Source organism: Protomyctophum parallelum (assembly GCF_964188405.1).
Source record: "Protomyctophum parallelum genome assembly, chromosome: 8".
Lineage (NCBI taxonomy): Eukaryota > Metazoa > Chordata > Actinopteri > Myctophiformes > Myctophidae > Protomyctophum > Protomyctophum parallelum.
The window spans coordinates 27,459,714-27,472,080 of record NC_139703.1 but is presented as its reverse complement, the minus strand read 5'-3'; the positions used below and the strand labels follow the sequence as shown (position 1 = coordinate 27,472,080).

Genomic DNA, 12,367 nt, shown 5'->3' with positions numbered 1-12,367 from the left:
CTGTTATCTACTACAAATACTATTAACCTTGAGTGACTGCAGCTTCTTCCAGCAGTTAAATGCCCCTATAACTACAGTCCTCATTCTACTCAAGTAAATGTACTTAAGTTACTGTCCTCCACCACCACCACCACCGTCGCCACAGGCCGGAGGTCCTCACCGTTTGATGTTCCCGAACATCTGCGCGTGTCCCAGGAACTTGCCAAAGTCGATGTGGAACATGTGTCCGCTGGTCTTCAGCATGATGTTGTCGTTATGGCGGTCGCAGATGCCCAGGATGTAGGTGGCCACGCAGCAGCCTGCACACGAGTAGATGAAGTTCTCCACTGCCTGGACCAAACACATGAACAGAGGGTTTAGATTCGTTAGAATATGAGTAGATGAAGTTCTCCACTGCCTGGACCAAACACATGGCAGAGGGTTTAGAACCGGGGTGCCCAAAAGGTAGATTGTGATCTACCAGTAGATCACAAAGGCAGGCTGTGCAGGTAGATCACGGCATGGTCCTACAAATCATCATCATCATAATATCATACTATAATCATCATCATATCATATCATCATATCATCATACTATAATTCAGTCAATGTCTGTGTGTGTGTCTGTCTGTGTGTCTGTCTGTCAGAAACACCGCCGTAGCTCCTCACTGCCTGCACCAATCGCTCCCACTTTTCACACAGGCATTGACCATAATAATATGGAGGTCTTAACAAAGCCCTTTTTCCAATTTAACAAATTATAAATGAATAATGAATTTATTTGTGAATTAAAAAAAGCGAAAACGCACCCAGGGCGCAGTACCCCCCGCGGCCACAACGGGTAAGGGCTAGTATATCTAATTTAAATATTTAAAAAAACTGTTTCGCATGTGCCACTCGAATTAAGGTGACTTGATTGACTGACATTTATAAGGGCCTGTCAGCTCAAACCCACAATGCAATACTTTGTTTTACACAAATGTCAGTAGCATTATAATACAAAAACACCCTACCAATTCAAAATGTACCTTTATTTCCCATTCCAAGTGTGCTTGTCTCATGTCTTACTGTGTGTAACTATTCCAAAGCCCCTCAGATACATTTCTAAACAAATTTCAGCAATGGGATCAACATTTCTTTGTGTGTGTAGATCTCATTGAGCTGGTAATTTTGAAAGTGGCTCTCAAGTCAAAGAAGTGTGGGGTTTAGAATAAGATTACGGTAGATGAAGTTATACTCGTATACAGCAGAGGGTTTGGAACAGTGCTGTTCAAGCAGTGGTCCAGGGACCACCAGTGGTTCTTGAGGTGGAATTATAGCGGAAATAGCTGATCTACCAGTTTACAACATGTCGTAGATCTGCTATTTCTGCTATTTCTTTAGAAAATGTTTGAACATTTAAAACGATTATGACGATTAAGCAAAATAATTGCCATTATCTAAAATAATTGCAATTAGGCAATTATGTAATGATAATTGTGACAGGCCTAGTGTGCATGTCCTCTTAGAGATCACACATGACTCTCAGTTCACAATAACTAGTCTTTAAAGTGTCAGTTTCACATAGTTTGATCATTCCACTGCAGGCCTCTAGTGTGAGGGCAATAAACTGGTTCACCCCTCCTTCCATATCTTCCACTACATGTTGGGTGGAGCTGGGGACAAGATTGTGCCTTGAGGACTACAGCAAGTATCACTTCCTGTTCAATGGGAACACATGGTTTAGAAAAAACTACACGCTCACTCACACACTCTTTTGACTGAAGTAGAACATGTACTGTATTGCTCCACAAAGACATGTGTGTGTGTGGTTGGTGATACTTTGCCAGTAATAATGAATGGTATTTAAGTGAGAGCCAGAACCCAGACAAATTACACGGCTTACTTGCACCCATAATTCTGTAAGCATGGCATAATTACACATAAAGGTTACAATAATGACATGTTTTAGAGTGGAATCAGTGGATGAGAGTGAAAGACTGCATAATATTTAAAGCCAGCGTGTGTGTGTGTGTGTGTGTTTGAGCAGAACGTAAACTCTGTGTTATCATCGTGAGATAGAGTGGAAGAGAGAGACAGTAAAAGAAAATAGAGTGCGCACACGTTTTCAAATGTCTGTACATTTAAAAACATTTGGAGCATGAACCAGTGTGCAGAGTCAAGCCCAACACACACCGGCTCCGTCCGACGCGGCGCGACGCGTGGCGCCGCCTGGTTCTATCGGCGCGTCAGGCGAGGCGTCAGCGCGCGCCGGACGCCGCCGGTGTGCGATTGGTTCATTGAAAATAATGGAGGCGGCTGTTTTGACGCGCCGAGGTCGCAAACGGTGTTCAGACTCCCCTGGCACCCAAACTAGTGAAAATAGCAGATTTACAAGCTTGTACATCGGCTATTTTCACTACTACTTAAACATTTGTTTTCTAATTTATGGAATTTATTAGATTTTTCTTTGATTTCTTCATGAAATTACTGATACTGCTCATACTGCTCCTCAGTGTGGTTGTGTTTGTTATAAAGAGAGGCGGGTACCTTCTCATACTGCAGTGCTCCTCAGTGTGGTTGTGTTTGTTATAAAGAGAGGCGGGTACCTTCTCATACTGCTCCTCAGTGTGGTTGCTATAAAGAGAGGCGGGTACCTTCTCATACTGCTCCTCGGTGGGGTTGTATTTCTGCAGCCAGTCTGCCAGCGGGCGGTCTTTGAAGGAGCCCGTCACTCCGTGCTCCACCTGGATCTTCCGCAGTGTCTCAGCCTGGGGAATCATCTCCACCATGCCTAGCGCACGCACACGCACACGCACACGCACACGCACACACACACATTTTATTGAAGAACAATAGCAGATGCAAATTGCTGTGTGTGTGTGTGTGTGTGTGTGTGTGTGTGTGTGTGCGTCTGCCTCACCTCTCCCTCGCCCGGTGGAGAAGCACCTGAAGATGACCATCCTCATGTCCAGGCCCTCCTGGATCCAGATCTTGTTCATGATGCGGATGATCTGCAGGGTGAGCATGTCCTGCCGCAGGTCATCCCCTGACTGGACATATACAGACGTCACGGGGAGGCACATTATTATCTTATTAGGAGTCAAAGAAAATGTTTCACACATTGTTGCCATGAAGCTGTAATGACGCTAATGCTCAATCCACCAGCAGGCGTTCAGTGCTGTCCGTGGTCGAATGACCAATATGACTCTGGTTCTTAGGACTAATGACCAATATGACTCTGGTTCTTAGGACTAATAATGACCAATATGACTCTGGTTCTTAGGGAAGTTGTATTTATACAACGTAGTTTCGGGAGAAGAGGCCTCCTTCCGCTCGACCTTAACCACTCCCCCCTCCTTATCAATCACTCCCCTCCTTATCAAACTCACCTGCCTGTCATTATCACCAGGCCAATCCTGCCACAATCACCACAGTATAAATACACCCGTGCGCCAACATCTACCTGTTCTCACTACGTGATCCAGAACAAACCCTCCATCCACCCCTTCTACCTCCACCTAAATAATCACACTTGTCTCCTTCTCTTTCAGTAACCCGGGCAGTTCCGGAGCAGAGACGCCCGCTCTCCGAGCGCGCTTACACGGCGTCCTCTCCCGAGACTACACCCCCATCCTGAGTCTCACCCATCCCGGGTTCCCCCCCTCCCCCCTTTCATCATTCAATTTACCAATAAATGGTTGAACTTGAGCGAAGGTGTGGTCTCTTACTAAGTGAAAGGCCTAATGACCAATATGACTCTGGTACTTAGGACTAATGACCAATATGACTCTGGTTCTTAGGACTAATGACCAATATGACTCTGGTTCTTAGGACTAATAATGACCAATATGACTCTGGTTCTTAGGACTAATAATGACCAATATGACTCTGGTTCTTAGGACTGACCAATATGACTCTGGTTCTTAGGACTAATGACCAATATGACTCTGGTTCTTAGGACTAATGACCAATATGACTCTGGTTCTTAGGACTAATAATGACCAATATGACTCTGGTTCTTAGGACTAATGACCAATATGACTCTGGTTCTTAGGACTAATGACCAATATGACTCTGGTTCTTAGGACTAATGACCAATATGACTCTGGTTCTTAGGACTAATGACCAATATGACTCTGGTTCTTAGGACTAATGACCAATATGACTCTGGTTCTTAGGACTAATGACCAATATGACTCTGGTTCTTAGGACTAATGACCAATATGACTCTGGTTCTTAGGACTAATGACCAATGACAATCTCTCAGCAACATATCCCGAGCTGCGCTAGTGAATCTGTCGGCAGGGGCATTCAGTAACGTGTGTACATTGGGGATTAGTGGAATTAAAACATGCGCCACCATGTGTTATCCACACTCTATTGGGTGGCACCCCAACCCCTAGAAGCAAATCCAAGGACACAAACAGCAAAGAGTGCTGTTTTTTTCAGTCTTTTTTTGACGATGGGTTCCCCCAATTGTTGACAATGTGACTCTTGTACTGGTGTCTCTTTACCTTTCATTCCCGTTGTCTTCTCGTTATCCGTTTTTGTCTTTTGCATTATTGGTGTAATTGCCGTGGTGACAACGTTTCCCCTTGTGGGATCAATAAATTCCTCTCTGTTTTATTTACTGTTGTCACAGCTCTACGGCAGCCAGGTGGATTTTATCGATTCTCAAAGGTAAAGAGAAAGTTAAAGCAAGCACAGTGACAACAATACAGAGCATCCTTTACTCTTCTCCGCCTTCCACTAGATAATGAAATTCAACATGATAGAGCCTATGATGGACAAAAACACTAGCCAGTCAGAGCACGGATATCCCTCCGGACTAAGGGATTTAGAATAAAAAGTTACTTTTGGTGGATTAGACTAACTTTTTAGTGGAAAGTGTGTGTGTGTGTGTGTGTGTGTGTGTGTGTGTGTGTGTCAGTAGTACCTTAAATATAACATTGATGTTGTCTCCGTGTGGGTCTAGGTTCAAGAAGGACAGCTTGAGAGGCACAGCGTTGGAGTTGAAGAAGGAACACGACTATCAGCATCGGACAAAGAACACAATGAAAGAAGAGATATTAGCAGCGATCAATAGTGATTGGTTATGGAAAAACCAATCACGCACGTACGCACGCACGCACGCACGCAAGCACGCACACGCGCGCACACGCACAGAAGTTGTGTTGAAATACGTTTGGGGACATTGCATTGACATGCGTACATTCATTCCGTATGCCCTTTAGCCTGGAACTGGCCACACTGATCATGTGGATCACAATAATGTTTGAGATTCCACGTGCCAGGCTACAGTATATCCCCGTATGCTAACCCCTCACTTTAACACAGGGCTTAAAGCCAAAAGGAATCCCAAGACTGAAAATGATTATTTGCAAATCTACACTGATGCCATTAAATGACCCCTATGAAATCCTCAGGACTGAAATCAGTCCCCAGGACTGAGAACTTTAAGCCCTGCTTTAACATTATGAAGCCTTCAGTATCCTCAGTATCACTTTAACAGTATAATGCCCTCACTAACCGCATACCTGACTAACTAGTAACTAACTAAAAATAAAGTGAGCGACACCCACAGCCACAATACCAGAGGGAGTGAAAACGGCGATCTGGTAGCATCCATTTTCGACAGCACGGCCACGGACACCCCCTCCCTCCCTTGTACTCTTTGTAGAATGTATCATTACACTGTCCTGTTTTAATTTTTATAGATTTTATTATGTTCACTGTACAGCACTTTGTAACCTTGTTAAGAAAGGTGCTTTATAAATAAAATTTACTTACTTACTTACTCAAAAAATGCAAACAGGTCCAAAATTACACCTATAAGCAGGCCCACTCTGTACATACAGTGTTTTATTTTTCCTGTGATATTGATTTCTTTTTTTTTCTATGATTCATGTCATGTCTATGAATTGATTATCCCTTTTAGACTGAGTGTTTGACTGTACTCGGTTGCTGTTTTTACATTTCTGTCTAATAAACTATTCAATCAATCAATCAATGAAGCTTCAGTAACTGGGGCATCAATTCTGGACCCCCAAATGGTCATACTGAGCCCAATCAAGCGGTTTCATGTCCAGTATTTAGTCCCTAAGTGTGGCATAGGTTTGGCTTACCTGGATGTTGATGGCTTTGACGAGCATGGCAGGGTTGAGGGGCAGTCGACAGTTACTGTTGACCGTGAAGAACTGCTTCACCTCATCCAGACCTTCTCTGAGGACAGTCTACACACAGGCGCGCACACACACACACACACACACACACACACACACACACACACACACACACACACACACACACACACACACACACACACACACACATACACACGAAACAATGAAGAAATCAAAGAAAAGGCAAATAAATCCCATAAATAAAGTGGTATAGAGGAACCACAAGCTCTGTAGATCTGCTAAAAGGTTTGGGATAAGCACTGCCTCTATAAGAAGACACAAGGCAGTATCCCCCTCGTCACCCACCTGTCGGTTAGAAGGGTTGGCATCGCGGACCTTCTGGGCGACCTTGGCCAGCACCGTCACCAGCCAGGCCTGCCGGTCGAACTCCTCGCGGAGCCCCCGCCCCGCGCAGCACAGCAGAGCCGCCAGGAGGTGCTGGTACCTCCCGCTGAACTGGCTGTCCTGCAGGGCGTCCTTCAGGAGCCTGGTGGTGAGAAGGAGAGACAATTTAGCCATTAACCCATTCTGACCTGAGATCAGATTCATACGAGGTTTCCACTGGACACACACTGGTCTGATTAAGACCTGAGGCAGATAAAAACAAAAAAGGTCCTAACAGTTTTCTGAAAAACCTATGTTTCTATGTCAGTGGTTCTCAAACTTTTTTCATGTGAAGGAGTCCCACAATTATATATATACATACCGTATATGTGGCCATGGATGACAACTCAAAATATGTTGTTCCAGGGCCCCCTCAGAAGCAAAGATTTGAGGTAAAAACGTTTGCTGTGAAAGAATATATATTGAAAAGATTTGACGATAAGTGTTCAAGCCGTTGCCACCTTATGCGAGTAAACGTAACAACATTTAACTTGAGTTGGGAGTCAGCCTGACATTCAGTTCATTTGTGAGTCTCTGAAAGGCTTAAGTGGAGATAAAATAGATTTTTTTATCAAGGTTTTTTCTCAGGGTTTCTGTGTGATTTCTTTTTACAAATGAGACTCGACTTTCAAAATGTGTAAAAATGCCAAGCAAGAGGAGAATGGCTTTAAGGAAGCTAACTGTAGGAAGAGTTTGTCAACAGCAGTCACACATGTCTGGTCGCTGGAGGCATTTCCTTCCTCTGTAGTCTGGAGGACAGATGTTCTTAATACAGTATACCAATAGAGTAGATAACATGGCAGGTCAAAACACAATCAGATCAGTGTTGATTTTGTTGACTAATACTATGACCAAAAAATGTTCGTCGACTACCTTTTTTCACTGACGAGAACTAAATGGAAACTAAATGAAAACTAAGCTATGATGACTAAAGCTAAACTAAGACTAAATGCTGTATATTGACAATTTCGTCAACAAATTGACAAACTAGACTAAAGTGTTGGGACTAGTGGGCAAGAGATCCAGTATAAGTATTTACACTTGCTTGCATGCTGAATGTAGCAGATCTATAAGCTCACAACGCATCGCAGCGGGACAGGTTGTGAGCTTTTAGATCGGCTATTTTCAGTCATTATGACGGCATCAAGGCCCGCCAACATACATTTTAGTCGACTAAATCAACTGTAGATTTAATCAACTAAAATCTTATGATATTTAGAAAAACATTCCAGGTGAGTAAAATGTGACTAAAACCAAATTAAAACTATTCAAGAGACTATGACTAAAACTAAAATCAAAATTTGCTGTCAAAATCAATACTGCTTCTGATAAGCAACAGGCCCAACTCACACCGGCTTTAAAAGCATCCTGGTGAGATTTAATGAGTTCGATGACGGTCAACATGTTGGTGTCCTGTCGTGTTAAATATCTCCAAAACAATGCATGTAAAATGTAAAACAATGCATGTAAAATGTAAAACAATGCATTTAAAATGTTAAACAATGCATGTAAAATGTAAAACAATGCATGTAAAATGTAAAACAATGCATGTAAAATGTAAAAGCCGTAAATGTCATGCTTCATGAAAGTCCATTAAACCCAAAATTAATTTTCAAAAAGTGTTTAAGAGTAGGTCTTGTGCTGCTTTATTGGAATTGTGCAATTCCCAGTCACACCAGCAGATGGCAAAAAAAACCCACTGACCATTCTATTGGAAAGAGGCAACTGTTGGGAGGAAACCACACCTAACTCAATTCTTTAGGTTTTAGATTATTATTATTATTATTTGCATAAATCAGTGCTATTGAACACCCTTTACGTCTGTGTGTTGGTTGAAACAATATTGAACCAATGAAAAGTAGTAAAAAGCGCTTTGGACAAAACCTCTTAACTCGGACCCTCAAACTGTCTAGTAAACCAGTAACTCCACCACCTCGCTCTCCCTCTCTTATGCAAGTAATTGACAATATATAAAGTCGCAACCCCAACTTTGATGAGGCACTATTGCTTTGTTTGTCAAAATATAAGGTTTTCTTCATTTCCTGAAAAATTTACATTTTTCACTATATTTTCCACCTAACATTTTGGTGTTGGTTTCTTCCCGACAGCAGAGATATATTAGAAATGCAAGTCTCATTTTTGCATGCAGTATGTCTGCATGGACAATGGTTTTGTTTTCTCACACACACACACACACACACACACACACACACACACACACACACACACACACACACACACACACACACACACACACACACACACACTGAGTTGTTTTGTTCATGTGTTGCTGTCATTGTGTGTGGAAGGAACCTAAGGAAGGAAGGAATTGGGGCGATATGTGAGAAGGCAGACGCGCTGACCAGAAGAGGTAGTGTGCGATGCGGACGTCCCCTATGGCTCTCCGAAGCAGGAACCGAACCAGAGAGCTGTCCAAGTAACACTCATACTTCAGAGCCTGAGAGAGAGACAGAGAGACAGAGAGACAGAGAGAGAGAGAGAGAGAGAGAGAGAGAGACAAATGTAAAGCCCATATGTTGTGCATTATCAGCCACAGCAGAGCTTATTAAAGACAATAAAGTGTTCTGTGCTCAGTGTGTTTACCTGGACCAACTGAGGAAGGAAGTCCAGCAGCTCTGGATCTGAGATGGAGTCCATCCACTGCACTGCCGTCCTTCTCAACTCCTGGTCTGGAAACCTGTTACACACACACACACACACACACACACACACACACACACACACACACACACACACACACACACACACACACACACACACACACACACACACACACACACACACACACACACACACACACACACACACACACACACACACACACACACACACACACACACACACACACACACACACACACACACACACAATGTGTGAATGAATCTCCTTAATCGAGTAATAACCGAGAAGGTAAGATTCCTTATATATCAACGAATCGACACTAACAGTTCTAAGAGATTGTTTTATGAATCAACTAAATCGATTACCGTATCCTGATGAGACCACTCGATACTGCGATTAATCGCAAAAAAGATCGCGATCTACATTCAGACAACTATGCGATCTCATTTCTACATTTGAGCAAGAATCGTGCGGCACCAGTTGGCTGTCCAATTAATTTGAGTTACTCTTATGTTTTTGCTACAAGAGAGAGACTCTAAGAGAGGTGTAAGTCAGGCACTTTGATGTTGTCTATTTAAAGCCACAGTAGTGCCACATTTTGACTGTAGTAGTGTTCAGCAACTCAAAATTGTACTTAAGAACAGTTCTTAAGTAAATACGCATGCAGTTAATTTCCACCACTGGTAACGGACATCCTGGAAACGCTTGCCTAATGCCGAGGGTTGCCATGGTAACGTGTGTGTGTTGTCAAGGAGATGGAGGTACCTGAGGGACTGTTACCATGGCTCTGCTACTAATCTGGCTGCTCTGCTCCTTAATCACGGCTGCCTGGAACACGGCTTCTCAAACTTTGTCATGTCAACGACGACCCACGCACTGTATTTGAATTCCTATCCGTTTGGCTTTTAGGCTTCGTAAACAAAAAGGTGCAACAGGCAGATACGGGGCAAAGAACCTAGATAATTGAATGACTTTATTCTTTATATGAATAGTGGGAAGTAGGCGATCTACAAGCTCAAAATGCGTCGTGTTTTGAGCCATTTCCGCAATCTTTTGAAAATCCAACACGGAAACGATTATGACGATTATGCAAAAAATAACTGCGATTATGTGAAATAATTGCGATCATCAGACGATTATGTGATAATTGTGACGGCCGTACCCACTGAGGGTCCCCGGGCCACACTTTGAGAAGCAGTGGGTTAAGGGTATAATATAAGGCATGCCTCGGTTCTCTTGGGGCCAGATGAGGTCTCGCTGCAGACCAGATGTGGTTCTGGGTGTTTGTCTTTAGTGGTGGTAGGACATAAAAGGACCTGAACTCAGGAAGGAATAAGCCCATGTGGTGAGCACACCGCACCACACATCCCACACACAGACCTGCACAGTGTTCTCTATACAGCCAGAGAGAGAGAGAGAGGGACGTGGATGTGAGGAGTGAGGCTGAGGACAAGACCATCTGCTGCTCTGGTTTAAAGTGGCAGGTGTTCACAAACACCACTACTCCAAAGGCACTCTGCTCAGCGTCGCCCTCCACAGGAAGGTGAGTGCACTGCACACTAAAGGCTCATACATAGTCTGGATGTATCGGTGGTGAGGTGACCACCGGACTACAACATGACGTCACCACCGCCACCGCTCCAGCCCTTCTCTCGGTTGTTGGAAATTGTTGGAAATTGTTGGAAGATGTACGTTGTAGTTTTGTCGTGCTGTATGACAAGGTGAATATTATAATGATGATTTGACCCTTCTTCACAAGGTACCGTGTAAAATAGTCAAAGTCCCCCCCCCCCCATTTCTTTTACTTTACTGTATACATGATGATTTCCTTTTTTCATTTCAGTTTTTGTATTGTACCTGTACCTTCGTTTTGAACTGTACCTAACTGTTCTACTAACTGTGAATTAAAAAATGCAATCAATCAAACGCAATTTTGCAGCGTGTCAACTCATTTGAACACAGTTGCATCACAAAGCGGACATACAGTTCCGTCAAATATCGTATTAGTTCCTCTGAATCCATCCTCACAGAACCAGCAAATGGATGCGGCGTGTGCACGTGTTTCTCTCTTTGTCACACTGCCCCGTGACCTTACAGGCCGTGTAGGAGTCCCAGGGCATCCTGGTGTGTATGTGTGTGCGTGTGCGCGCGTGTGTGCATGCGTGTGTGCGCGTGTGCATGCGTGTATGGACGTACGAGCCGTGCAGGAGCCCCAGGGCGTCCTGGTGACTGAGGCAGGCCCACTGCCTCAGCAGGGCGTAGATATCGGGCAGGCAGGCCCACTCCCAGCGCGGGGCGCTGGCCAGCACCAGGGGCAGAGCGCCACTCTCAGCCTGGCAGAAGGCCCTCTTCTCCCACACCAGACGCTTGTCCTCCGGAGTCAACCTGGAGACACACACACACACACACACACACACACACACACACACACACACACACACACACACACACACACACACACACACACACACACACACACACACAGTTCAAGAGATCAGTTTATGGTCCGACTCGGCTTCATTGTACAGGAAGAAAGAGAGGTAGAGTAGAGAGAGAGAGAGAGAGAGAGAGAGAGAGAGAGAGAGAGAGAGAGAGAGAGAGAGAGAGGGGGGGATGATATGCAACCCAGGTCGTTTGTTGGTCTTGAACCAGTGTGTGCACTTAATGTTACCAGTACATTCCTCTCTCTCCTGTCTGTGCACATTCCTATATGAATGAGGAATAAGAAATTGGATCTACCGAGAGCGAGAACGCACGGCCGCACGCATAAGAGATAGAGAGAGAGAAAGAGAGAGAGAGACTGTATGTAACAGAGAAACTACCAATGCCAAATGCATTTTGGTGGTTTTGTAAGCTCAACTTTTGCAATGTGACAGCTCACATCTCTTTATCCCATATTATTGTAACTTAAGATACGTTTTGCACATTGACTGTTTTACATTTGATTTGGCAATCGTATAAACACGTTTCTCCATGTCAATAAAGCTGGATTGAATTGAGCTTATAGGTCAGATCAGTCCAATCATTCCATCCCATATCACTAACCCTAGCTTAATTAATGTCCACATCTCCCATATCAATAAGCCCAGCTTAAGTAATGTTGACCCTTACTTTGTACTCAAAGTTCATGTTTGTTCAGCTGTGAAGCACATTGAGCTCTACAGGAGCCATGCCAATAATAAAACCTGGATAAAACC

At 43.9% G+C, this 12,367-nt stretch overlaps 1 protein-coding gene across 2 annotated transcripts in view; it reads right to left on the bottom strand.

Moving 5' to 3' along the window:
• Positions 1 to 12,367, bottom strand: part of pik3c2b (phosphatidylinositol-4-phosphate 3-kinase, catalytic subunit type 2 beta) — a 78,842-nt gene that overhangs the window by 13,635 nt on the left and 52,840 nt on the right. For both annotated transcript variants that reach the window (XM_083770610.1, XM_083770611.1), the window contains exons 16-24: positions 11,367 to 11,555; positions 9,132 to 9,225; positions 8,891 to 8,985; positions 6,450 to 6,630; positions 6,087 to 6,194; positions 4,898 to 4,990; positions 2,882 to 3,011; positions 2,616 to 2,752; positions 161 to 330 (exon numbers count right to left, since the gene is read on the bottom strand). In XM_083770610.1, coding sequence (XP_083626736.1) covers positions 161 to 330; positions 2,616 to 2,752; positions 2,882 to 3,011; positions 4,898 to 4,990; positions 6,087 to 6,194; positions 6,450 to 6,630; positions 8,891 to 8,985; positions 9,132 to 9,225; positions 11,367 to 11,555 — 1,197 coding nt within the window. The remainder of the gene's footprint in view (positions 1 to 160; positions 331 to 2,615; positions 2,753 to 2,881; positions 3,012 to 4,897; positions 4,991 to 6,086; positions 6,195 to 6,449; positions 6,631 to 8,890; positions 8,986 to 9,131; positions 9,226 to 11,366; positions 11,556 to 12,367) is intronic.